The 26,968-nt window shown below is 32.2% G+C and overlaps 3 protein-coding genes across 5 annotated transcripts; 1 reads left to right on the forward strand and 2 right to left on the reverse strand.

Annotated features, from left to right (window-relative positions):
- Nucleotides 1-3,750: 3,750 nt before the first annotated feature.
- Nucleotides 3,751-4,238, reverse strand: LOC137812769 (mitochondrial import receptor subunit TOM7-1). Its single transcript, XM_068614964.1, has one exon. The coding sequence runs from the start codon at nucleotides 4,151-4,153 to the stop codon at nucleotides 3,935-3,937; it is 219 nt and encodes a 72-aa protein (XP_068471065.1). The 5' UTR covers nucleotides 4,154-4,238; the 3' UTR covers nucleotides 3,751-3,934.
- A 4,305-nt stretch (nucleotides 4,239-8,543) lies between these two features.
- Nucleotides 8,544-18,528, forward strand: LOC137812777 (homeobox-DDT domain protein RLT3). The gene is made up of 17 exons (XM_068614973.1): nucleotides 8,544-8,716; nucleotides 8,945-9,268; nucleotides 9,972-10,030; nucleotides 10,112-10,342; nucleotides 10,459-10,536; nucleotides 10,614-10,830; nucleotides 10,956-11,056; nucleotides 12,257-12,343; nucleotides 12,456-12,587; nucleotides 12,743-12,883; nucleotides 14,544-14,666; nucleotides 14,761-15,213; nucleotides 15,429-15,797; nucleotides 15,972-16,589; nucleotides 16,993-17,097; nucleotides 17,200-17,401; nucleotides 18,022-18,528. The coding sequence occupies exons 2-17, from the start codon at nucleotides 8,971-8,973 to the stop codon at nucleotides 18,042-18,044; spliced, it is 3,237 nt and encodes a 1,078-aa protein (XP_068471074.1). The 5' UTR covers nucleotides 8,544-8,716; nucleotides 8,945-8,970; the 3' UTR covers nucleotides 18,045-18,528.
- A 1,890-nt stretch (nucleotides 18,529-20,418) lies between these two features.
- On the reverse strand, nucleotides 20,419-24,767 carry LOC137812780 (ABC transporter I family member 6, chloroplastic). 3 transcript variants are annotated; one of them, XR_011081282.1, is made up of 6 exons: nucleotides 24,395-24,767; nucleotides 24,082-24,303; nucleotides 23,619-23,918; nucleotides 22,139-22,242; nucleotides 21,295-21,443; nucleotides 20,419-20,697 (listed from the first exon to the last, which is right to left on the reverse strand). XR_011081282.1 is itself a non-coding variant. In XM_068614977.1 (5 exons), the coding sequence occupies exons 1-4, from the start codon at nucleotides 24,659-24,661 to the stop codon at nucleotides 22,153-22,155; spliced, it is 879 nt and encodes a 292-aa protein (XP_068471078.1). In that variant the 5' UTR covers nucleotides 24,662-24,767; the 3' UTR covers nucleotides 20,419-20,697; nucleotides 22,139-22,152. The 3 variants fall into 3 exon arrangements, 2 of the variants coding, with proteins under 2 accessions (XP_068471078.1, XP_068471077.1); XM_068614977.1 differs by lacking the exon at nucleotides 21,295-21,443; XM_068614976.1 differs by lacking the exons at nucleotides 20,419-20,697; nucleotides 21,295-21,443 and having other exon boundaries at nucleotides 21,894-22,242.
- Nucleotides 24,768-26,968: the final 2,201 nt, after the last annotated feature.

Consider the following 26,968-nt stretch of genomic DNA (forward strand, 5'->3'; position numbering starts at 1 on the left):
TACCGTCAAAGGCATTATGCTGGTAAAAACATTGTCAAACCATTCACCATTTTGTTTAATAATCTCCTCCATACTCTCCCCTTCTCTCGGGGTAAGCATTATGAGGTTGTCCCCCATGGCCCTCAATGCAAGCATACTCATTCCCCCTTTCACTACTTCCTCCCCCAATTTGTCATTATCCATAGCGTCTCGGAGCTTCCCAATAACACTTCTTTCCATCCACGGAAAAACAGAGAAATGGGTTTTGATGCTTGGACCCTTCCATTGTTCCGAGTGTTCTCCCGTCACAGCTTCTGCATAGGATCTTCTCCCCTTCTTCTCCACCCAAGTCTCCTGGCTACTCTGTTTTCTGCTAGGCTCAGCTACGTTCTGGTATCGCTTCCTTAGTTTCGATTGTTTTTCTGTGTGGATAACCCTCGAGACCTTCGTGTCCAGTCTGCGTGATTCGGAGTAAGTTCTCTTATATTTTGGAGTGTTAACGTAAAGTTTCCTACTCCCTATGTACACCTGGTCCAGCTCTTTCTCCAACTGCCCTGCATTTCTAACACCGAAGAAGCTCACAAACTCAAACCTCCGTCCCCATTTGTTAAGTCTTTGTGGGATAAAGACCTCTTTCACTCTGGCCCATTTCTGAAAGATCTTGAACATATCGAGTTCTCCAAACTCATTTGGGAAATTCGAGAAGAAGAAAGTTATGTAGTCTTGTGCAGTACCGTTTCTTCGTCCTCTCTCCGTGCGACCTCTCTCCGTGCGGCCTCTCCTCTCCATCCTGTCCTATTTGCAGTGAATATATATAACAGTGTGAAAGAACTAAGAGGAGCAGGAAATGATGATGAATTTTGTATACGCAACGAATAAGGAAGCGTAGGTAGGAATTTTCAGGATACTTAAGATAATTTAAATATAAAATTTATCTCAAATAAGGTTAAAAGAAATTTATAAAATATAACATCTTTTATCTTAAATCAACAAAATTAAATACACTTCATTAATATTCTAAATCAAACTGACATTATATATTTTAAATGAACTGAACACACTCTTTTTGACACATTTTATTTCATTAAGAAAGTTATTAAAATCATTAAAATTGGGCGATTGGAGTTCTGTTTAATATGTTGTCTTCTAATTCTTTGATTTTCAATAAACTAAATGTAAAAAAAAAGAGTGTGTTAGTTCATTTAAAAATGTTGTTAACATTATTGCTTTTTATATATTAAATTTTAATAGTTCTTGACAAATTTTCTAGTCTACATATCTTAATTTTAAAACTATCTAATAAAGCATTCTATCATACAATATTTTTTTAAAATATAGAAAAATGATAAATATAAGAACATCTTGTAGCATTCATCCACATTGAAATAATATTAAACCATTGAAAATTTTCACATATTTAAGAGCTTAATGCCACGTCAATGAAAAAGTTTTACACAAAATTAATAAAAAAAAGGTTGGTATAACTACCAACAAAATTTTAATATTAATTGGGTTAGATGTTTATGTGAATTTATTTTATATGATTAGTTCCTAAACTATTTTGTTTGGTTTAATATATACAGAAATTACCAAAAATTGTTCAAGTGAGTTATTCAACATTTTGATCCTTACATGTTTAGGATTGGAAAAAAGGTTAGGTTGTACCTTTTATTTTCACACAGCAAATACAAATATACAAATAACTCTAAACAAACTAAATAATAGCGTTCAAAACTATTTGTTCGAATATATTAATCACCATTTTTAATTACACAACAACGATAATTGACCTTCTAGCTCGTTTTCATCAACCTATGGTTGGCATAAAGATCACACGCAAATTCTTCCTACACCTAATATTTTTAAATCTGCATCTAATATATTTTTAAAACTTCAAAAATATCCTTTATTTATGAAAATTCAAAATTAAAAATAATACATTTCACGAAAGTAATATCTTTTTTCTATTTCAGACATAAAAAACCAGAAACAAAAATCAAAAGCTCAAAGAAAATTCGCAATTAAAAGAATAATACATTAAGAGATTTTTGTCTTTTTTACTGGAATTTGGTGCAGTGATATGTTGTAGGAAGCAATTGCCAAGATCACAACACCTTTTCTACTTTCTTGCACCTCCATATGTTTGCACCTCCATATACATTCTTTTGTCATGAAAATATATTTTTATCCTTCTTGTGTCATCCATATTTTGAATTATATAATCTAAAAATTAATCTTAAATTTAGAAATAACTTAATGATTATGTAATCCAAAATATATTTTTAAAAAATTATATTCTGAATTAGATAATCCGAAAGTATAGATTTGAGAGTAGCTTTCATATTATATAATCTGGACATGCATTTAAAAAAAAAATTTATGGATTACATAATCCATAAGCTATTTTAGACTTCAAAATTATGTAATCCAAAAATTAATCATACATATGAAAAAAGGTTTCTAGATTATTTCATCTGAAAGCTAATTACAAGTTAAAAAAAAATAAATCTGAGGGACATTTTTGAAATATAAAAAATCTATGGAGGTGGGAGAAAAACATATATGGAGGTGCAGGAAGAAGCAATCAGATCACAATCCCAATTATTAATTTTGTAATGATAACCTATTTAACCAACTGTAAACACATTAGACCCTCATACCATCTTTAATTAGGCTCAAAATTTAGTAGAAAAAAAAAAACTTTTACACCCCAATAATAAAAGTTTTATTCCGTAATATCTAAAAGGTCTCCTTTCTGTATAGAAATGCTAATAAAATTTCACATTGGAAGAAGAAATAGCCCATTTATAGTCGTCATGCATAAACTGGATATCTTCTAGGCCCAAAAATATATTTTTTTCTCCCCTCATAAGTTTACCTAAATCTGAATATGAATTTCATATACAAATTGAGCATATTAAATTACTTGTTATAATATTTAGCGGGTAGAAAAATTGAGCCTATTCACTATATACTGTATTGCTTGAGAAGTTGCCAAACTTAATAATGCTTAATTCTAAACACAAGTTAATCTTTTAACATTTTCTCGGCGTGTTGGTGCAATAGCTGTTGACATTTGCAGAGTCTTGGAGACCCTGGCTTGAACAACATGCTAAAACATTGCGTTAGAAAAAAAAAACATTCAATTTCAATTGAGTTAAAAACCATGCCCATAACCATGAAATATCATATTTTAATGTGCAAATATAGTTATCCTAGCCTGGTTGGTTGATCAATAAAATTGGTATAGATAAACTGCAACTGCATAGCTAGAATTTTATGCCTATACAATTAAGCACGTCTGTGTTTCTAAAGCATAAAGATGGTTAAATTCCGAACACTGTTTACGAACAAAATTGGGTTAATACACACTCACTTGAAATGTGTAAATTGAATCAGAGATTTTTGTTTGATAAGACTTGTTTTGCTACAAAAAATAAAGTCAAGTGCTCAAAAAATATTGAGTAATCACTACTTTTTTTTAGTGAAAACCATAAAATCGAAGATATAAGGATCGATTTTGCACACCAAATATCAGCAAACATGATTGCCAAATCCAATACAGCAAAGATCGTAAAGATACGGACACGGTAATTTCTTGCTCAACCAACCACAAAACACGATACTCTAGAAGCCACATACCAGTTCAACCAAAAAAACAAAACAACCCAAGTTCACATTCTATTGATCAAGCATCAAACAACTATCAGAAAACGCAATCATTGGTAGATAAAAACAAACTAAAACACAGGCACGATGTTTGAACATTGTAACATTGTAATCGTAATAAAAGGCCGTTATTTACTACTGCGTCTTCGAAAATTGTCTCGAACAAAACAAACTAATCCACTCTAAAACCAATCCATGAAGTTACAAACATGAAAGACGGGTTAAGAAAAATAAAAGAAAAAAAGAAACGACGTCGCGTTGATGGTGGAAGAATCGGAGAGGTGGATCAGACGGGGCTGAAAAGCTGCGAAAGTGCAGGCTTAGGGTCAGAGTTCATACCGATGATGATGACCAGAGGGATGAAACCGTAATGAGTGATGACCTTTGCTTTTCGCATCGTCCATGTTGTCCACTCCTTCAGAGACTCGCTCACGGATCGATCTTCTTGTGCCTTCGATCCCTTCGAACTCTTCCCCTTCGCCTTCAGAGAAATCCTTGATGCCATTGAAACTAAATTCCCCTTTCTCTCTCTTTCGTTCTCTTGGTTTTTCTCCCTCCAAATTGGTCTATTTGGGGGACACCATAAACCCTAATTATAGTGGCCCTGTGGTATCGCTGGCACACTTGTCGTTTTACTCTTAAACGACAAGGGTTGCGTCCTTTAATGTGAAAATGCTTTTACTATTATATTATATGAAAACAATTTTGAATATTTTAATAATCGCTCTATATTTGCAGAAGTGTTAAATATATTTTGTACTGTCTTTACTTTTTATTTATGAATTTATAAATAATAAAATATTTGTAAGATAATTTTGAGGTAATATAATACTACTTTTTACATTTGGACTGTTGGTTCAAGCATCCAACAAATTTGTACATGATTTTATCATTGACTCAAAAAAAAAAAAAAAAAATTTGTTTTTCTGGAACGTTTTTTCATAAATATTTTTTTTTGCATTTTTTAATTGTTTTTTTCTAATGATTTTTTTATTTTTTACTTCTATTCCGAAATTTTATAGCTGAAACACACAAAATTTATTCTAGATTTTTTTCTATAATATATTTTTTTAATTTTCAATTTTCAATTCTAGAACAAAGGTCAATTTAAAATTTAAAAAGTTGATTGGGCGTAGGAATTAATTGTCCTAAATTGGATGTCCTTAATCGGAAGACACACGTGAGTTTTTTTCTTTAAAAAAATAAAAACCTAACATGATTTGCACTTCAAAATTTAATCAGCAAAATATTAAGAGATTAATTTCTTTTATCAGTAAAACTAACATGATTAGCACTCCAAAATTAATTTTTATTAATTTTTTATTTGTTTATGAAGTACTTTTAAAAATTATAATTAATTATGAAGTATATAATATGTTGGTAATGGTTATTTGGTTTTATATATTTTCTCTAGTTAACTTTAATTACTAATATTGCTATTGTTAATAAAACGAGTTTCTGCAAAAGGTTGTAATTGAACATGAGTTATTCCTTGTAGATTATTCTCACAATTTTGACATTTTAATTATAATGAATAATTTAATATTTTAAATAATTAAGATAATTTAAAAATCATTTTAATCATAGTGTATATATGTTAAAGAATGTAATTGAATTATAGTGGATATCTTCACGAGTAGATTATAAAAAATTATAATGTTAGATCGTTTAATTAAATATTCACTAGGATCTTTTGCATTATGTTCGCTACCTTGATAATACAATTAAAGTTTTTTTTGTCATTATTTACCAAGGGACATGAACATGATCTTCTCCAATCAAGTTTAAGTATACATTTTCTCTTTATCATTTATATTTGTTAATGAAATGCACACTTACAAGATTTATAGACTCCAATAATATTGAAGGATTATTTTGCCAATACGTAAATAATATAATAAATGAATATTAAATTTTTAATCAATAACTTTTTTTTATCAACTCACCTAATTATATCAAGATAATTCATATAACAAATAATACAAAGTTTTGATCAATTAATAATAGTATCTCCATGGATCGTATTTGAAGAAAACAAGATAAGCCCACACAGAGGTTATAGATGTTATTATAAAGCAACATCATTTTAAGTGTGTATAATGTTTAGACAATAAATATATAAAAAATATCAATATGAAATTATAGACATTAAAATTTCACATATAGCAGGTTTTTAGTATTTAAATTGACTTAAAGTTAACTTAATAAATAATAATCAAAATATTTTTCTCTAAGTGAGATTCTAAAATGACTCTCAAACTCAGTAATGGACAAATTCGGTTGAATAACTATTATGAAATCATTATTTTCATTGAAAAATTTATTGTATTTACTAGTAGAAATTGATATTTCAATTTTTAACATAATTAAAGACAACAATGCATTCGACATATTTTTCAAAGTTATTGTCTTGTATTCACAGCAAAAAATTGTTTGGCTTAAATATAATATTTTATTTTAACTCATTTGTTTAGCATATGCTATAGGAAAAATCATATGTTGCATTACTTCTTCCTATGTTATATTATATTTTTCTAGACATAAAAAAAAGTAATGGTCGGGAGAGACTTACATCCCCATAAAACTCAACTACAACCTTATACTTGTTGTGAAAAGACAAAAATATCATTGCTTATATTGCTTATACCATTGCATCCTTTGAGGATTTCCTTCCTCCATTTATGAGTGGGAGAGGCTACCATAACATCATCATTGCATTGGTGTTGAAGAGGTAAGTTTTTAAGGTGTATATTTGTTCTTTGTGGTTCTCTTTGCAATCTAGTTTTCGAATTCATAAATACATTCGAGATTGTACAAATTGGAGTGTACTGTTCATTTTTTTAAAAAATAGTGATTGTTTGTTTGATACTGTTATCACCAAATATATGATTGAGACTAAAGTTGAATCATAATGTCAAGCGCAAGCTAGATAGAGACCGACGATGTCAAGATGTAGAACAGATAGGGAATAAGTTTTCACCCTTCCCATTGATGAGGAAATTGGAGTAGGATTTTCGGGGGGACTTACTGATATCTCGTTGTTGCAGAGTTACGCCAACCACATGGTGAGTAGACTATGGAAAAGCGAGGATCGAGGATAACTAAAGTTGGTATTTCACGGACCCAAACTCAGTAAGTTTGAGATTCTCCATCCCCAAATTGAGGTCATAGTGTTTAAGATCGAATTGTTGTCACTGTGCAAACTTAATTACGAGAGCACTGATAAAGATTTCATATTAGTCTTTGTAAAGAGAATGCAACACCAACAATTTTTACCTCCCTATTTGCGAGATGACCATCATTATGGATGATGTGTCCACATTTCTCCATCTCCCTATGTATGTGACATTAGATTTCACATTAATGTCGTCATTGTTGATTGAACTTCTTGTGGTAGATTTTGGTGACGTTGCGATAAAGTTGAGACAGTGTTGTAGTGTTCACGTCCAACCAGACTGATTACACGAGGTGCACAAGGAGTTCATCTTACACCACAAATGGAGTTTGTAGCTCAATCTTATTTGTTACATCTGGTTGAGTGCACAAATTTTGCTAATAAAAGTGTGACATTAGTTAACATGTCATACTTGTCGTTATTATGCAATTTAGGATTTTGTGGTGGGTATGCTCAAGGAGATACCGCACTTAACCCACATGTACGATTGGCTAGGAAATGCTTACTTTGCACATCAAAATAATTAGGAGGTTACGTCACACCATTACCATTACATGTAAATAATACACATAATTTGAATAATTTAGGTTTTTTTCCAATTAAATATATTTATAATATCTAGTTCAAAGTGGTAAATGTGTGGATATACGGACACTTCCCAATGATGGACATAAGATATATCACTCCCACATACTAGTAGTTTCTTCCTCGAGCGTGTCATTACGTCCTCAAAAACCATAAATGTAAAATGGACGTTATGCACGAGCAGATCAATGATCTTACCCATGCTGTAGTGCTTTGGATTCCTTATAATGATCATCGACCTAATTGACCATTTAAGGTGATAATCATGTTATCAATATATATTTGGTTCAGAATGTGCTCATAACGTTGTTTGCTAAAGCATGTGTTGCATTGGTTTGGGTATGAGTAGATGATTTCTCAATCTTCCCCACTTTCTATGGAGGTGTATTTGCTATTGTTGATGATCGATTGTTGCACTTTGTCGACCATCTTGTTAGTGGTGCGACACTGGCTTCACAACCACAACATGTGCAATAGGATACATGCATTAGTTTACATCAGTGTCACATCTCTACATACTTCCTCAGACAGACAAAGATTGACCATATGTATTGCCGTGTTGTCAAGCATATAGTCCTTATGATGGTCAGACACGACTGTCGCCACAACATGAGCATGATTGTGCGGTGAGTTGTTTCCATTATTATGTTACCATGTTTTTTTGTTTTTAGTTTTCAAGTACCAATGCACTCGTTGAATGAATGCATGATATATTTAAAAAAATTGTTGACATTTTGCAGTGCATGATCGACTGTGGACTTGTGAAAAAAGGCACTCCAACATAGGACGAAAGCCACATACTACACGGGATAAACACCAAAACTTAGGTTTTATATTTTTAAATGATATTGTACACACATTTTTTATTACTAATATATAACATATTATTATCATTTCAAAATGTTTACTTTTTTTAATATTATTTATAATGAACAAATATTTGTTCTATTAAATAAATTATTTATTTCAAAAATTAAAAGATGTATTTAAAATAAACTAATTATGTTTAAAATTAATTAAGATAAAATATAAATATGTTTACTTTTTTTTTTTTTAAATAATGTATGTAAAATAGGTAAAAATGGATTTTCAGATGGCAGTCGAGTTTTATGGGGGTGTAGAATGTAAAACCCTCGTTGCGAAGGGGTTGTTTGGCTAAACTTAGAGATATTTCTCTTCTTCCATAAAACCCAAAACCCTACTTCTCCTGTCATATTATCCTCACTCTGCTTCTTCTTTCACTTCTTCAACTCACTTCCTATCCTCTCTTTCATTTCATATACGCATAGTGGTCAAGCTCCAATCGCGGTACCGTTATCGCCTCAATCTTCTTTTCCTTCAATTTTTTTCTCTCTCCATACTTTCTTCAAACACTGCCATAACACTGATTTCAACCGTCGTAACCGAATTCAACGAATACGAGCATTTGATCGCAGCAATAAAGAATTGCATCTTCTCCGCAAATTCGGTTCGCAGTGCATTTCAGCGTCATTTCTGAACTCTGATTCGAGTTTCTTCCATTTTTGTGTGGTGCAGATGAGAAGCACCGAGCACTGAGGGTAATGGAAGGCCATGATACGCGGAGGGATAATGGTGGAAATGGAGTGGTAGTGCCGCCGTGTACTTGCTCGCGCGACGAATTTCGCACACGTGGCGGTGGAAAAGTATTATCGCGAGTTGCTGCTGCTGCTAGAAACTGTTCTTCTGCTTCAAAACATGACATGGCTGTGACGCGGAACGTTAAGAAAAAACAAAAGCGTAAAGGTCTTCAGGAGCTGTTCACAGCCGATTACATCGTGAACAGAGTGTTACGGAAGGATGGTCCTCCGCTTGGTCAGGAGTTTGACTTTCTTCCTTATGGTGCGTTTTGAATGATTTATAGTTATTCTACTGTGCGCCGAGCGCTTAATCCTCTGTTTTTTTTATTGTATCTGGTAGTCGTGTAACGATGATGTTAGATGGGAGTATAAGGGAGTGCCTTTTTGGTGATCAGATTCAGTGGATTTTTGTGTTGTTAAATACTGTATATTGCGATACATGAATGCGTGGATATTTTACTAAATTTTTGAAGAACAATGGGGTATAGATGGAAATTGGAATATGATTCTTTCAGTAAAGAACTTTGAATTACATGAATTAATTTTGATTTCCAAATAAACACCATCCCTTTCTTTGATTGGAATGAACACGGAAGGGAGTAAATAATAGTCGTTAGTTAAGCATCGTATTTATACATGTATTCATAGGAAATATGAAGTTAAATAAAATATTTATTTTGGTTTGATTATTAATCATACCAAATGTTCTCAAACATTTTTCTTTCTGACAGAAGAAAATAAATTGTTTGGCCTCAATTCAATATCGAGTCGCAAAAATGGGCTTCCCTATTTTTTAATTCATTCCGTTGTGCACTTGTACTTAGCGAGTATACATTGTTTCTTCCCGTTTAGCCATTTCTGTTATTATTCTAAGTATACATTTAATTCTATTTAGCCTTTTGCACCTACCTCCTATTATAGCTTTTATAACGAGCCTTGTTTCCATTTCCTCTTTGATTGATTAGGACCCAAATACTTCACTTCTGCTTGTCAAGAGGACCAAGGATCTTCAAAAAGGAAGAAGGTAACTTTTAGTATTCCAAGAAAGATTTGTGATGTTTCTGTTGACACTCCTTTGCATTTATCCCAAGTCCTTTTTGGTCAGGGTTCCAAGAATGCAATTCGAAGTCTCGCTGATTGTAATATGAAAGCACCTGTGAAGAAGCATGGTATTGGCAAAGGTCTGATGACAGTTTGGAGGGCAACAAATCCTGATGCCGGAGACGTTCCAATTGGTTTTGGTGCCGATGGCCAAGAAGTTCCTTTACTTTCAAATTCTATAGGTCAGAAACTGATCCATGAGAACAACAGGTCACGGAAAACAGTTAACAGGAATGTAAGCTATCTGAACCCATAATATTATGCACGCTTTCTCTTCTTCCTATACAAAACATGAGTGAGCTTGTTAGTTCTGGTTTATAATAGTAGGTCTGGATTTTTTTTTCTGAACAGGTAATGCCAAAAAATAAAACACAGAATAAGAGAAATAAATCACAGGATAAGAGGAAGACTTCCATGCAAAGAAGAGTGGTAACCAAAAAGTTGAATGTGAATTTGTGTTTACTGTTGAATGGTTTGGCAAGTTTTTTGTTTTTCTTATCTGGCAGGGGGAATTGAACCTATATGTGACTCAGAATCAGTCACCAAACGAAAACTGTGGACTAGCTCTGGATAATTCAATATCTGAAGAGGGAGTTGATCGCGTTTCAATGTTAATTGATGATGAAGAGCTAGAGCTGAGGGAGTTACAAGAAGGAACCAATCTGTCTAGGTGTTCTAATCATCTTGCGGCCAGTGGCATGCTTGCCTGCTCACTGAGTAAAGGTAATGTGGAGGAACAAAATTTGACCAGCATTCCTTGTTATATTCAAATGAGTAATGATGTTATGAAGCTAGAATGTTCTGATTCTTATTAATTCCATTCATTAAATGCATGTGGCATGATACAGATGCACTAGTGAAGTTTCCTCCAGATACCGTCAAGATGAAGAAACCTATCCATTTGCAACCTTGGGACTCCTCACCAGAAATTGTGAAGAAATTATTTAAGGTGCATACAATCAATCAGTTGTGACTATATGCTTATGTTATTGCACATGTATTATTAATGGTACTTTCTGTGCAGATGTGTTTCTACACTCATCCACTAAAGTTTCTCTTCTATAACATGCATTTTTACTACTTAAATAGCACACATTGTTGCCATGCCAGAAAAATGTAAAAATTTAATCAAGATTGTCGTAAAAGTAAATGGAAAGATGTAGCACTTTATATCAATAATTATATAGTAACTTTTTCAAGCAAATTTACTCAGCATTGACGTGCTTTCTATGTGATTCTCCTTGTGAGTGTTTCTGTCGTAGCTCAACCTTCCTGTCACAATATCATTTTTTGCCTCCTTTGAAAGTTCCTTTGCATCATGGATAAAAAGGTGTGCAATCACTAATCACATGAAATCCGATAAGCCATGATCTGTTAGTAATTTGATGGTATAGAGACACAAGGAAATTTTGGAGAGTGTTTTGAGAGAATTCAAAACTCAGTTCCCTACACCTCTGTTGCACCCTGTCTGTGAAAGATATGAGAGGTGCTTTAGGTGGAATAAAACTGTTTTCAGACACCAACATGATCAAAACATGTAGAACACTTAAAAACATTGTAAGGCTGTTGGTCGGAAAGGAGGGGGGACGAGGAATTCTACTTCTAGGATCACATGGTGTGTTTTTCAGCAGCCACTGAAAATGGAATTTTTTATTCTGCGGAGCACCAAACCAGCCATGGGAAGAGGCTTGCCTCCTGTTATTGTACTTGCTTCTTTACTGTATGAGACCATGACTAGTTCTCTTTTGAATCCCTCCTACCATTATTGTTTTTAACAGAACCTACCTAAGTCTTGAAGCTCAACATTCTTTCTTCTCTACATACTTTGTTTATGGTTCTGGAATTTAAACATGTGATGGACATGATAGGTTATATAATGTGAAAGTGAAGGAAATTCTTCCTGATTCTAGTACTTTATTTGTCAGACAGATCTTTATGGGTTTTTGTTTAAATTTGGATGAACTATTACTGATTTTTTGGATTTATTAGTTACAGCCTGCTGGATTTATTTTTTGTGACAAAAAGTTTTTTCTTTGATTAGCTAATCATTGTTAAGGTGTACTGAAGTTACCATATAGCTTCATTTTAATTCTTTTTTTTTTACGAGAAATAACTTTAAATTGACATAGAACTAACTTTATTTTGGCAGGTTTTCCATTTCATTTATACATATGCTATAATTGTTGAGATTTGTCCCTTCACTCTTGACGAGCTTGTTCAAGCTTTTCATGACAAGGTTATAAGCCATCTGTGACCCATGCTTATACTTTGGAAGTATTTCCAATTTTTATTGTTTGATTGTAATTTTAACATCCAAAGTATCTCTTTTTACTGCATGTGTTTTCCAGGACTCAATGTTACTTGGCAAGATTCATGTGGCCCTTCTCACACTTCTTTTATCTGACATTGAAGTAGAGCTTACTAATGGTTTTTCACCTCATTCAAATAAATCTTGTAACTTTCTTGCATTACTTCACTCGGTGAGTTGCTTATTTTCCTTACCTCATTTTGGGAGTTCATGGATTATTAAGTACTTATTGTTTTATAATATTTAATATAGAATGACTTATTGTTTTATAATACTTTAGGTGTTGTACAAGTTCATTACGTGTTTACTTTCATAATGATTTGGCAGGTTGAAAGTGAGGAATACTCCCTGGACTTCTGGAGAAGATCTCTAAATTCTCTTACTTGGATTGAAATACTTCGTCAAGTGCTGGTTGCTTCTGGATTTGGTTCGAAGAAAGGCTCCTTACGCAGAGATGTCCTTAACAAGGTATTCCAAAGTCCAAATATACCTATTCTACATCTGATCCGACTTGAATATGTTTATGCTTTATATTAGTGTTTTTTTTACATAAATAAGATATTTGAGAGGCTTTTGATTATTATTGTATATTTTTTTATATTGCCATACTATAACACATCCTAAATGGTGAACAACATCTGTTTTCTTGCATATTGTCTTCTTAGACAGACTTTTGAGGTAAAATAATATTTAGCTTAGATCACATATATTGTAGATGAAGGCTATACATTCATGGTGTTCACTTAGCCATGGAAAAATTAGGTTTCAGAAATGCCTGTCTTTCTGCCACCCTCAACTTCAAGTTCCTAAGAGAGGGAGAATATCCTTGCCCCTTCCCTCCAAAAATAAAATAGCATCGTCTTCTATGATTTACTAATTACTATCCACTCCATGGCAGTATTAGCAGTAAACCTTTGCTGAAAAGATTCAATTTCATCAGATTCATGAACTACTAAACTGTTGTGATGAAGTTGTTAAGCATGTACTTTTGAGTGTGTTTGACCAACTTATTTCTTAACGTTTTTTCTCCTTAAGAGAAGTTGGGCCAAAAGAATTTTATGTACAAGTTTTTCATTAAGGTGCTTATTTTACAATATAGATATTAAAACAGTAGCCTTTGGAAAAAGCTCCCTCAAACAACTTGTGATTGGCTGCGGATCTTTTCTGCACCAAGGCCCTTATAATTCCATGACTTGCATATTTTTATTTAATTTATTTTCTAAATTGTAACTTTTTGTTCACTTATAAATCGTTTGTACAATGATTTTTTATTTTATTTCACTCTTGTGAATACTGATTATTTCTATGTTTCTTAAACAAAATATGAATTTTTACATGTATAGAAATTAAAAATTTAAAGTACTTGTACTTTTATTATTTTATTTATTTTTATTGTTAAGATATTTTTGTGTAAATTAAATTAATTTTGTATAATATTTTTATTCTATAAATATGTTTTTTCACTTGACAAGTAACATGTTTTAGATGAATTAACATTTTAAAAATAAATTACCGAACAACTTTTTATTGTAGCATAAAAGGTGCTTGATTTTTTAAGTTGTAATTTTCAATATTAACTTAAAAGTAACTTTTAATTTAAAAATAAGTTGGGTCAGACATACTCTCAGGTTTCCAATTCCAATAAATTCTACTTGATTCTCAAATATCTAAACCACTGATTTTGGCATCTAAGATGAAATTATAGTAGTTTCAATTGATATAGCTTGGATTAAGTCTGTAAATACAGAGCCTTAGACGGTTAGTTAAATTGAGATAGTTAGAATAAATAAGGCATGTTGCTATGAGGAGTTGAGAGGAGTTAGTTGGTGAATTATCATTGTGGCTAAGGGGAGTCCTGAATGTCCAGTGAATTTTGTTATTTAATAAACATTACCTTTTTCATGCGCATAATCCCAATTTCTGTTTTCCGGATTACTGTATTTCGCTCGATTTAATTCTGATCCATCGACAGTGTAAAATATATACTATATCAGTAAAAGATCTATTGCCACCTATTTATTTTTTAGGGTTTTTGAGTCAGTCAATAAGCTTTTCTTGGATGTTAGTCCAAGTTTTCAGTACTGAATGTTTTGGTTTTAAGGTGTAGTCTTACATTTTTGTTTTGTAGGAATTGAATCTTCTTGTAAACTATGGTCTATGCCCTGGCACCTTGAAGAGTGAGTTGTTTAATATCTTGTCAGAGAGAGGAAACACTGGATGCAAAGTGGTTGAGCTGGCGAAGTCAATGCAGGCAACTAACTGTTGTTTTCTGATTCATTTTTTAAAAATTATATTCTTTGTCTATATTACTGATGAATTTCAACTGTATTTTTGATATCATATAGAATGTTGAATTAAACCTTGCGAGCACTACAGAGGAGCTTGAGTCTTTAATTTGTTCTACGCTTTCAAGTGATATTACTTTATTTGAGAAGATTTCATCAACTGCTTACCGACTGCGTATGAGCACAGTTATGAAGGACAGTGATGAATCTCATTCAGATACAGAGGATTCTGGTAGTGTTGACGATGAACTTAATGACACTGATACATGCAGCAGTGCTGATGATTTTGAAAATGATTCAATAGATTCCAGTATAAGAAAATTGAAGAGTGTAAACAGTCATAAAAATAATATGTTGAAAATATACACTGAAATTGACGAGAGTCGTCCGGAAGAAGCGTGGTTATTAGGACTCATGGAGAGTGAATATTCAAACTTAAACATTGAAGAAAAGTTGAATGCATTGGCAGCTTTAACTGATCTTGTTTCCTCTGGATCCAGCATTAGGATGAAGGTAAATAATTAACTTCTAGGCAAAGGTTGTCATTGAATAATCTCCACCTCCCTTTAAATTAAACTGGGATTTTAAATTGATGAAATTGAAGTTACAGGCTTTGGATTGTCTCCATTCTTCTTGCATCCCCTCCCAACTCCCAACCATCCTCTAAGATGTTTTGTGAAGTGATGTTAGCATGTTAAGTTGTATCGTGAATGATCTGTTTTGTACAGGATTTGTCTAAAGTCACAGCTGATTGCAATTCTAGCATCCAATTACGAGGGTCTGGAGCTAAAATAAAGAGATCAGCAGTAAAGAAACCTGGGCCACTTTTGAACCATAAAGTACACTTGAATTCTGATCCCTGTACTGTAGACTCCTCATCATTATTTTCAAGATTCCACAGTTTTGAAGCTTATTTCCAAAAGGGAAAAGATTCATCTATTTCACATCCCGTTCAATCGGTGTTTTTGGGATCAGATCGTCGGTACAATAGATATTGGCTTTTCTTGGGCCCATGTAACGTAGATGATCCTGGTCACCGGAGGATATATTTTGAATCTTCTGAAGATGGTCACTGGGAGGTTATTGATACTATGGAGGTGAATTTCTTTGGATTTCTTATGTGTAAGAAAATATATTTTAGTTACACTTATTGGAAACATGGAAAAGTAAACAACCAAACATGCATTTGTCTTGTAGTCCTCGTGTGTCTATTGTTTGCATTACTATTTTAGTGTTACTCATTTGTATTTGGTTAATCTGTATCTATGCAGGCGTTGTGTGCTTTGATGTCAGTTCTGGACGACAGAGGAAAACGGGAGGCTCTTCTTATTGAATCATTGGAAAGGAGACAAACATCACTATGCAGAACTATGGCAAAGATTAATGTTAATAGTACTGGAATGGGTTCTATGTCTCATTCTGATCAATCTGAACTGGATATGGTCACAGATGACAGTTATTCTCCTGCATCTGATGTAGACAACCTGAACATGACTGAGACTGCTAAAGACTCTTTGCCTTCAGCTGGGGCTGTGGTAATTGAGGCTGGAAAGAAAGTAGAGGATCAAATTAAAAAATGGATCCGTGTTCAAGAATACGATTCTTGGATTTGGAATTTTTTTTATTCGGATCTCAATGTTGTAAAATATGGTAGAAGGTCTTATATGGACTCTCTTGCCAGATGTAAGAGTTGTCATGATCTATACTGGAGAGACGAGAGACACTGTAGAATTTGCCATATGACATTTGAGCTTGATTTTGACCTAGAAGAAAGATATGCAATCCACGTAGCCACATGCAGGGAGAAAGAAGACAGTGATGCATTTCCTAATCATAAAGTGCTGCCATCACAGATTCAATCTCTGAAAGCTGCAGTTTATGCTATCGAGGTAAGTCGTCATTCATTTGCTTCAATTTTGATCATTTGATGCTTACTGGCATTGATGTCTTGTTTTGTTACATTGGATCTTTTAAGGCACAAATTCAATGCAATTGGTTGGGCTTTGTGCGGGAAAATTGATACTTCATTCTTTGTGCTACTTGGTTTTGTTTTGAATAGGAATGTTCCAATTCTAGAAAAAAATTTACTTATGTTACTTCTAATTCTAGATAAGCATGATAATGATAGTAAATTGATTTCAAATGTGTTGCCCTATCTTTTTATCTGCCTGTCCAACTACTTTCTGATGTTCTGTATTGAAAACATGACATTTATACAAGTTTCTTTTAAGCACGTGGACATTTTGAAGATTAATTATCTTTTCCATTACTCTCACCCCACTGTTTGTACAGTCTGTTATGCCTGAAGATGCCCTCGTTGGTGCTTGGAGGAAATCTGCACATAAACTATGGGTGAAACGACTCAGACGCACCTCAACTTTAGTAGAGCTTTTAAAGGTTATTGTTTTGACTTTATGTTTGATAGAATTTCTGGAGTGTCTGACATTCTATTGCTCTTAAATTGACTTAAATCTATGTTATGAATTTTTAATTTTATAGGTTCTTGATGATTTTGTTGGTGCCATCAATAAGGGCTGGTTGTTTCAATGCAAATTTCCAGATGGTGTGGTTGAAGAAATCATTGCATCTTTTGCATCTATGCCCCATACATCATCTGCCCTTGGCCTGTGGTTAGTGAAGTTAGATATCATAATTGCTCCCTACCTGGACAGAGTTCATCCACTGAAAGCGCAAGGAACCAGTAAGAGTTAAAGTAATTCTAATAAATTACATGACATGATATGATTATTCTGGCTGTTATAGTTTGTTGTTTCACTTAGTTTAGATTTTTGGTTATCTGCTTGAAAATTGAGGATATATCATATATATGCCCAACGCTCTTCTGATTTTTGTTCTGTTGCATTATAAAATACCCAGTATGGTAATTCATTTCATAAAACTTCATGCCCTCAAATCTCATCATTCCACCCATCATTAGATAATCCAAAGCTAGTTTAGTTTCACACCTGTGAAGCTTGCTGCCGTATTGTGTTCATACACGAGTATGTGCCAACATCTTGCTGATGCATAGTTGAATTCAAATTTGCACATTCTTTGTGCAAATTGGTGGTGTAGGATGTACCTAACTCAGGCCGCCTAAATTCCCTCTCCCTTTTTGAATTATTCAAAAGAAATACTATCAATTACCAAGACAAGCATGCAAGTCTAGATCGTCAAACAAAATTTGTGTCATATGACAACTTAAAATGGCTGGAATGTAATTTATTTTATAGTGTTTTCCCCCCTTTTTTTATTTGGGGTTGTCCCAGATGTTTTCATTGTACTGTGCCCATAAGATATTTATTGGGGTCTCTCTTTCAGGTCAACATGGTCCTTGGCGATAAGTTTGCTTACATTTGTTTAATTGCATTCGTATGTTGGAATTGAAATCAAGAAACTACCTGTTGACGCCCGGGTGGATTTATCTTGATCAAAGATTCAATTGCTTCCTAGTTTTTAGATTGACTACAAATACAAACAGTTTGGCCAAGGCTTAGCACACGTCAAAGTCCATGTTTCTTGTATCCTCCCTCTTACCCTCCTTTTTCCCTTATACAAGCAATCTTGTTGGACACATGTATAGCTTTAGATTTTTTTATATAAAAAAACTAGGTAGCTCCAGTTTTTTGGTGCGTAGTCCCACTCGGTTTCTACAAGGTCACCCCTTTTTCTTGCTTCTTGATGTTTCTGCTCTTCTCGTTTGAGAAATCAATTTTGTCTTTGTACCTTACAGATTAATAATGTCGTACTGGTTGAAAATAATTTGTATTATGAGAGGATTACAGAGTTTCAGGCCATTTATTAAGTAAAAACAACATGCGAGTTTAAGTACTGTTTTCTTTGCTTTAAAGTTCCTAAAAATTGAGCTAATGAGTTACCTACCTTACTTTCGTGTTTTTTGATCGCGATATGGTGTTATTATTAGTATTTTACCTCAGAAATAATTTTTATATTTAATGTATAGTATTCATATTTTCCCACAAATAACATTTATTAAAGGCATGACTCAGTCTATTGATTTACATTTCTCATGCCTCTGTAGTTATTAGAATAATTCATTTAAATGATTACAACACAAGAAATATGCAGACGAGAAATTCAAATGAATGAGAATATAATAAAAATGAGTGAGAATGTTATGCAAACAAGCTACAAAATTAGTGAATAAAATTTGTTTAAATGAGTGGCGGGAAATAATGTACATGAGTGAGAATGAAAGATCATTGAAATAAAAGTGGAAAAACACATCATGATGGTTAAAGGAAAAGATATAAACAAATGAGTGAGAATTTGGGGAAAAAGAAATTTAAATATGACAAAATGTACAAATTCGAAAATGATGAGAAAACCATGAAGTCATTTTTTTACAATAAATTAGTATAAAATACCCATTGATTTTGTTGATTAATCTTCATTTAATAATATGATTGTCCATAAATATTTTTTTTAACTGTGTTCTTTCCGTTTATAAAGTTTAAACTTGTTATCTTATTCAAGATATCTGAATCTAGTTATACTTAATGTTGGTAAGGGGAAATAACTCAAAAAGAAAGAAAGAAGTTTGTAACATAAATATATTAAATACAACAGTGAATTATTTCTCATCACATTTATATCATTAGTTTAAAAATATTTATCAGTCACATTACTCTCTTTTTTACATTAGTTAAATTAAGAAACAAACTTATTTCACGCATTTATTGCAATTTCAGCTATAAGAAAGGATTTAAGTCAGTCAAAAGATCAAAGTTTCATCGACGATCATTTATCATAAAATCCTTGTTGACTACTTATACTATCTTTAAACTTTGTAATCTATTTTTCTCACGACTGTACCTTACCTTATTCATGTTTGAATTGTTTTAATAATTTTTTCTCCATATCTCACCAACATCTCCTTCTCTTGTATGTTCACACATCCATCTTTACATTCCATTTCTTTATTTTCTCCCTCTAAAACCAACATCTATCATACCATTTTAATAACCTTGTTTATATCCTATTTATCACATCTCATTAATTTTCTCCTTTTTTTTCTAGTATTCATACTTGATACTTAAACTTAAAATTAGTATGACATTTTCATTTTCTCCTTTTTTTCAGTTTAACATCACATTCACATTGGTTCTTTTTAAGACTACAACACATATACTGTATTTTACCCCAACATAATCGAATCGTTTATTTCCAAAGTTTTCCTCCAAAAATCATGTTCCCTAGAGTCCTAATCAAAACTACATCATTAACAAAATAATATAAAAATGCGAGTCAAACATTCCCTTTTCCACCTTTAAACATTTGATTTGATTCAAATCTCTTGTTTTCTGTCCCTTTTTGACAATCTTTTTATATCTTTTGTTCTCCATCCATTCTTTATTATACGATCTTTGTAAAACTCTTCAAAAACTTTAATTGTGTTTCACTCAGTTTTTTCCTATATTATGCCCAATTTTTTGCACAATTACACCCGTTTAAAATTTTGAAACATTCTCTTTCTTTCTTACTTTATCTTGAACATTTTCATTACACTACCAAATATCCTTGTCTCAGTCCAAAATGTGATAACTAAACAAAGTTTCGTTAACAGTCGTCCCTGTCTTCTTATACATATATTTCATCACGAATACAGATGAACATGATTCCAAATGCAATAACTTCAAGTTCTTTAATATGCCCACCAACAAAAAAACAAAAAAAAAAAAACAGCTAAACTGCAAATACCGAAACTAAAATGTGCTAATATCAACGTTGATTGACATACATTACAATCCTTGCTGCATTAGCAGCAACATTTGGCTGTGTGATCCTTAAGAAGGCATTTAACAATTCAAAACAAAAATTTCAAAACCTCTATTCAATAATTTCGATATTTCTATACCAAAGCCAACATGAGCTTCAGACACTCTACTTCCTCGTTTTTAAAAAGGATCCCAGAAAGATGGAAAGGAGCAATCAAAACATTACTGCAACTGTTTCACTATAACACTTCATACATATCTGCAACACAAACACAGCTATTTTAAGAAAGTTTATCGAGAATGTCATGTTAATTGAAAGACTTGTATATTTTACTGCTCAAATATTATTATTCTGGGAATTTTACTTTCTATACCAATTTTTGTAAAGAAAGCATCATTTTGTTACCAATACAGTGGTAAAATGTGTAGAAGTTAAAAAATCAGATGGAGAAAGAAATGTGCAAAAAAAGACTTCAATGGTAAAAATTTACGAAATAATAATAGTTGCATGATAAAATGTACAATTAAGCCCAACTGAAACACAGTAATAGTATTACGCGGCTTAATAACAATCTTTCTATGACAAATGACTCTGCCAAACATCATAGTAACTAAGTTGCTTGATAAGGTCAATCAATGACAAAGTTTCATGATTTATCTTACCGTCAATTCAAACATATTTTACCCATATCAGTGATCATTAAATAATAAATATTAAACAAATTTTATAAGTCCATATTACGAAACAATATTTAAAAAAACTTGAGGGTTTGAAAATGATTATGATCAAATAAACGAGTTGAAGTGCTCAGCATTTGGAAGAGACCTTTCAAAACTGAACGTGAATGGATTTTACCTGGTAGTGCATCACATCTGCGTTGAAAATATTTTTCTGATCCTTACAAGTACAGTACTGATGAAATGTGAGACTAATGTAGATGCACTGAGATTCAACATTTAAAGATTTTCTTATCTTCCAGGATTTTACTACCGGGAAAAGCATATCTGTAACAATTTAAATTTATTAAGTATTCAGAAATAAAAGATTATTGCTAAAAGCCTCCCTATTTCTAACATTGCCATCAAAATGCTAAATCATGAAAGTAAATACATTTATTGAACTTTTAACAATACAAGGCATGCTCATTGGTTGAAAAATTATCACTAGTTAAATTAGTGACATTAAATACAACCATCCCTTAAACAATTTATGAAATAGAAGTTAAATGTATGGCATTAATAATTAGGCTTAATCAACTTTACTACTTTTATTGGTCTTGATGAACTATATGTTAGTTTTTCTTATATGGGAGGACGAGGTAGTATTCAATTACTTCCATCAATGAAACAAACAAATTTCCCAAACTCATCCTTGCAGGAGAAAGGCTATTAGATGAGTTTACAGAATGCCAACCCATTCAGTACGTAATCTAAGTATGGAGAAATAACCAAATCAAACCAGAATGAAGAAATGTTTCAAATTAACATGAAAACAAAATACATTTATGAACCGCCCAAATCAGTACACCTTATTATGTCTCTCACTACAATCGGTAAGAAAATTTTCTTTATTTCACATTATATACTGTCAATTCCCCACTATGCTCTTGCAAGGGATACTCTGTGCAAATATTATAACATGAAAAAGAATTTAAACTGAAACAAGATCAGGAAATTCATACTGAAGTCAGATAAAATACCGATACATGCTGTATTATGGTAAAGTGGAGACAGTTTCATATCCCTCTGCCTCAATAGCTTCTACCATTGATAAGTCACCTGTTCTTGCAATTTTCCCTTTGTCCTGATTTTTTTGAGAAAAAAAAAATCCATTCATATTATTTCACACACAGCTTACAGCATAGACATAATACATATATACACATTCAGTTTCTCATACATGGTCTAAAACTGCTTTCTAAGAAAGATAAACAATATTCTATCAGAAGGCAAGTAAATATCTATTAACTTGCAAACTTAAACAAGATATAAATCAAATATTTAACGACATGCTCTTAACTACCAAAATACCAAAGATGACAACTACTTAACAAAATATTTTTCTAAAGTGTCAAGAGTTAGTAGCATGCTATAACGGCTCCTAGAGGCTATATGCACTACCATAGAATTGCACTTTCTGTAGCAATGGTATAGCAAAGTTATGCTGAAGCTGTCCAAAATCCTGAGATTGCTCACCAAAATTAACATTAAAGGGTCATTTGTGGAGGAGGTAATTTTAGGTAAAAAAGGGATTTCAGCTTACAGAAATTCCTTTTAAAGTTCATGATTACCATGATTCACTTAACTCCTCCCTCCTCTCTCATGTCGTGACTACTTCACAACTTCTTTTTGATCCTCTGGCGACTTTCAGGCAACCCAAGATGAAGCTTATTTGACATCTAGTTCTCACTCTTAGTTCCACATTTCTCTAGTTTTCATTGTTCTCATATTCTTATCCATCTCTGTTTTCAGTGTTATTGTCACACAACTGAGTTCCTTTTTCTGTTTTCTCTAGTTCCCTTTGTTCCATCAGTCCATGTTCTCCGTTCATTGACTCTATAGTCTAAGTCTCATGTTCTATTGTCATCAATCACCCACAGACCCAAACTAATTGTAGCAGTAGCAACCGGAATCTAAAACAGTAGAATAGGCTAGCACACACACAAAGATAATAATATAACAAGATTCAGCAATGTTCCTATGTCCTTGGAAACAAAGCAGTTGTCTTTCAACTGTTGATTAGAAATAGGGTTATTTATAATCGCTCCAACATCTACCCACCCATAGATATGAGTCGTGCACAACACTAAAGCACTCTCACAGCATTCTTCGTTACTATTTTACTCAAGGTTTTCTTAAAAGCTAAAACCTATAGCTTAATAACGAGCATGTCTAGATACTTTAGTACCTTCTAATATTTGATCATTTGCATTTATATAAACTGTATAAAATATTTCAAACTAGTCATTATCCCAGTAAGCCCTATATTGTAAATTATTCAGTTTCATCCGCTATCCTGGGATTGTTTACAATGCCAGTGTCCCAATAAAAAGGGAAAAATAATGTGATAGAACTAGCATCACGATTCCAATAACGAAAAGTGAAAACCCATGCATAACACGTATTCCAACTCCAAAACTTGCAATGACAATGAAGATGATTAGTAAGTCTATAAGTTACCATAACATGGACATGTGTAGGATTCAAAAGATCCAGAATCCGTCTATAATGAGTTATCATCAACAAAGAATTTTGTGGGGTGAGAATCCGATTAACAGCATTGGCAACATCCCTGAGCGCATCAACATCCAACCCGGAGTCAATCTCATCCAAAATAGCCAAATCCGCCCCCAAAACCGCAAGCTGCAAGATTTCATTGCGCTTGCGTTCACCGCCACTAAACCCTTCATTCACATTCCTATTGAGAAAATCAGGCTTCATATTAACAAGCTGAAGCTTCTCCATCAAGTAAGAAAAACACTGCACCGCAAAACAATCACAAACATAACATGTAATATCAACAACCAACCCCATAACAACATATGACAAACACAGAGTACTATTCCGATAAACTTCTTCACAAACACTCAAATTAAATGACTTAAAGTTAAAATCAACTTATGTACTTCATCTTTTACAGTACCTCTAGTGGACCAAGCTCAGGTAGACCAAGCTTTTTCCTACGAGCATTGTAGGCCATGACAAGAAACTCATCGTTGGAAACACCAGGAATCTCAACAGGGGATTGGAAACTCATGAAGAGGCCCGAAAGAGACCTTTCTTCGGGTTCCATTTCAAGCAAATTCTCCCCTTTGAATGCAACACTGCCTCCAGTAACTTCATAATCCGGGTGCCCCACCAGAACCTACACATTGTTCAATTAGCATCATCACATTTCAACACTAAAAAATCCTTTTTTTTCAATTGAATGAAAGAGGGTAGGGTAGATGAGCAACCTTGGCGAAAGTGCTTTTGCCAGAACCGTTTTTTCCCATGATGGCGTGGACCTCTCCTTGGTTAACGGTGAGGTTAACGCCGTGGAGAATCTCGACGTTGGACTCGACGATCTTGGCTCTAAGGTCATTGACTTGGAGGAGGGGAGTGGAGGCAGCGGCCACGCAAACACGGTGGTTGAAGCGGCGGAGGGTGGGGAAAGTGGGTTTGGTGGATGGTGGAAGAGGGACGAGGGAGGGAGAACAATGGGTTGGTAGGGATAAAGCCATGGCTGCACTCGAAAACAGAGAATCAAACTCCCCAAACCCTTTTACCACCCACTGCTTGTTTTTTTCGGAGAACTCATTCCTCCCATTTTTATTTTATTTTATTTTCCTCGCAACTTCTCTCCAAGTAAAAGGTTTATTAAATACATTGTTGGCTTAATAACTTTTTTTTTACCCTATTTTTTGTTTAATAAGCATGTTAGTTTCATAATTATTAATAAATTTTAATTGATGGGTGTGTTAAAAAAAATATATTTAAATATATGTGGCCTTACCTACGTAACTGTTATTTTGGGCTTTTGGCTACAACATCCATAAAATTGGGTTTGATCAGGTTTTAGACTACTGGATATTGAGTATGAGTTTTTACTTTTTCTGTGAGTCATGATCAACTCTCGGCTTAGGATTGTTTTCAGATAAGTGGGTGTACTTGTAAGAGTTACGATAATAAAGTTAGAATCAATTTATTTAGTTATCAGATAAAAATTACTCTATTTATCGTAGATAATCTATTTATAGTACTCACTTATAATTATTAAATATACTCTAAATTTTTTTTTGATATAATATTTTCTTATATCTTATTATTTATTTATTTTAGTTTAGCTTTTATCATTTAACTATCTTTCGGTATAACTAGTGCAATATGTTTTTGACCCTTTTGTTAATTTTTTCTAGGTGAGTTTCATCTTCCTTAAAAAGTGTGTAGTGCAAATCAACCTAATCTATTTGTTGATAAAATTTCTTTTCAAAATACCTTATTTGGCATGACTTAAGTGTATCTTCAAAAGTTCAGGATAATTTAACATTAATATTGAGATTAATATATACATATATAATATTAGGTTTAACTCGTTAGGTTTATATGATATAAACATCATTATGATAATTTATTTTAGAAACATTTTATAATAAAACATCTAAATATTTATTTGTGTTTTTTAAATCAGCTAATTTAGTAGACTTAAAATAACCTTCTCGGTAACACAAATTTTAATAAAAGGAGTGACTTAATATTTATAAAAGACCGCATCAAAAATTTATACAAGTATAACATTTGAGTGTGTTTTTAAGATTAATATTAAACTAAGAGTTACAGTCTAATAAAAGATTAATTCATCAATACACATACATGATATCTATTTCCATAGGTTAATACATGTTTGAAAACATTTTCATTTAATTATAACTATATATATATATAATACTTATCAATTTTTAAATATATTAATTTCATTATACAAAAGTCCCTGTTATATATATATATTTTTTTAAATATCAACTTAAGAAAATAGAGTCACTTCAACATGAATTTCTTTTTAGTTATCAAATCATTATTTCGAAGAAAATCATGGTCGATTGAATGATCATAATGTCATACGAAGAGTGAAAGTTATCTCAAACTCTTTAAAGTTTTTTTAAAAAAAAAAAAAATCCTTTTTAAATGAAAAATATAGAAAATATTTTTTTTTGGATAATCTTCTACAATAATCAATTCCATTTACATTTTAACATAAGACTCGATAATAAAGGCAAGCCTTCTATCTCTAACCTAATTCATATAAAACTTCAATTATCTAATTTAGAGATGTTTTAATAATATTATGTTTAATAGATACAAATAATCTATAGTTAAAATACATTACTCCAAATCTCAAAAATGTGTTATCATTATATTACAAGACTTTATATTATCATACTTTGGGACTATCTTACCTAACGATTATGAAATTATAATAATAGACAAAATATTTTTAAATAATAATCTTTTAGATAAATAACTAAAAATTAATATTTTAATTTATATAATTGACTTAACCTAAAAGTTTTTTCATTATTAGTTTTAAAATCATTTATAATAAATAGAATTCTCACCTAACTAATTAAGTGACAATGTAAACTACTCTTATTTATTTTAGGAATGAATCATAATTAAATTCATTTTGCATAATATTTTTTTTTTATAAAAATAGACTAATCTTGATGTAAAAGAACTTATACATATTTTTCAAGTTAAATAAAGTAAAAACATAACATTTATGACATGGATACAATATATTGTTTCAATAACTATAAGTGTTAAGAATCAACTCATAGTGTTCTGATTCATTCCATAATCTTTTATATAACTTTGTTTCGAAGTTATTAATTTAAATATCTCTAATGTCAAATATATAACTTTGTTTCGAAGTTATTAATTTAAATATCTCTAATGTCAAAGAAGTTAAGAAGATGTGTGTTATCTGTATTTACATCACCTCACGTATAGTAAATATATATTAGGGAGACTAGACTTTTTCTCTCCAAATT

The sequence above is a fragment of the Phaseolus vulgaris genome, chromosome 2, assembly GCF_000499845.2.
Source record: "Phaseolus vulgaris cultivar G19833 chromosome 2, P. vulgaris v2.0, whole genome shotgun sequence".
In the NCBI taxonomy this organism is placed as follows: Eukaryota; Viridiplantae; Streptophyta; class Magnoliopsida; order Fabales; family Fabaceae; genus Phaseolus; species Phaseolus vulgaris.

Excerpts from the sequence above, each read along its gene's own strand:
- LOC137812769 (XM_068614964.1), bottom strand. The coding sequence starts at position 4,153 with ATGGCATCAAGGATTTCTCTGAAGGCGAAGGGGAAGAGTTCGAAGGGA.
- LOC137812777 (XM_068614973.1), top strand. The coding sequence starts at position 8,971 with ATGGAAGGCCATGATACGCGGAGGGATAATGGTGGAAATGGAGTGGTA. Across the intron at positions 9,269-9,971 it reads GTTTGACTTTCTTCCTTATG|GACCCAAATACTTCACTTCT; the intron begins GTGCGTTTTGAA and ends TTGATTGATTAG. Across the intron at positions 10,537-10,613 it reads CTTCCATGCAAAGAAGAGTG|GGGGAATTGAACCTATATGT; the intron begins GTAACCAAAAAG and ends CTTATCTGGCAG.
- LOC137812780 (XM_068614977.1), bottom strand. The coding sequence starts at position 24,661 with ATGGCTTTATCCCTACCAACCCATTGTTCTCCCTCCCTCGTCCCTCTT. Across the intron at positions 24,304-24,394 it reads GCAAAAGCACTTTCGCCAAG|GTTCTGGTGGGGCACCCGGA; the intron begins GTTGCTCATCTA and ends AACAATGTGTAG. Across the intron at positions 22,243-23,618 it reads CTACACATGTCCATGTTATG|GACAAAGGGAAAATTGCAAG; the intron begins GTAACTTATAGA and ends CAAAAAAATCAG.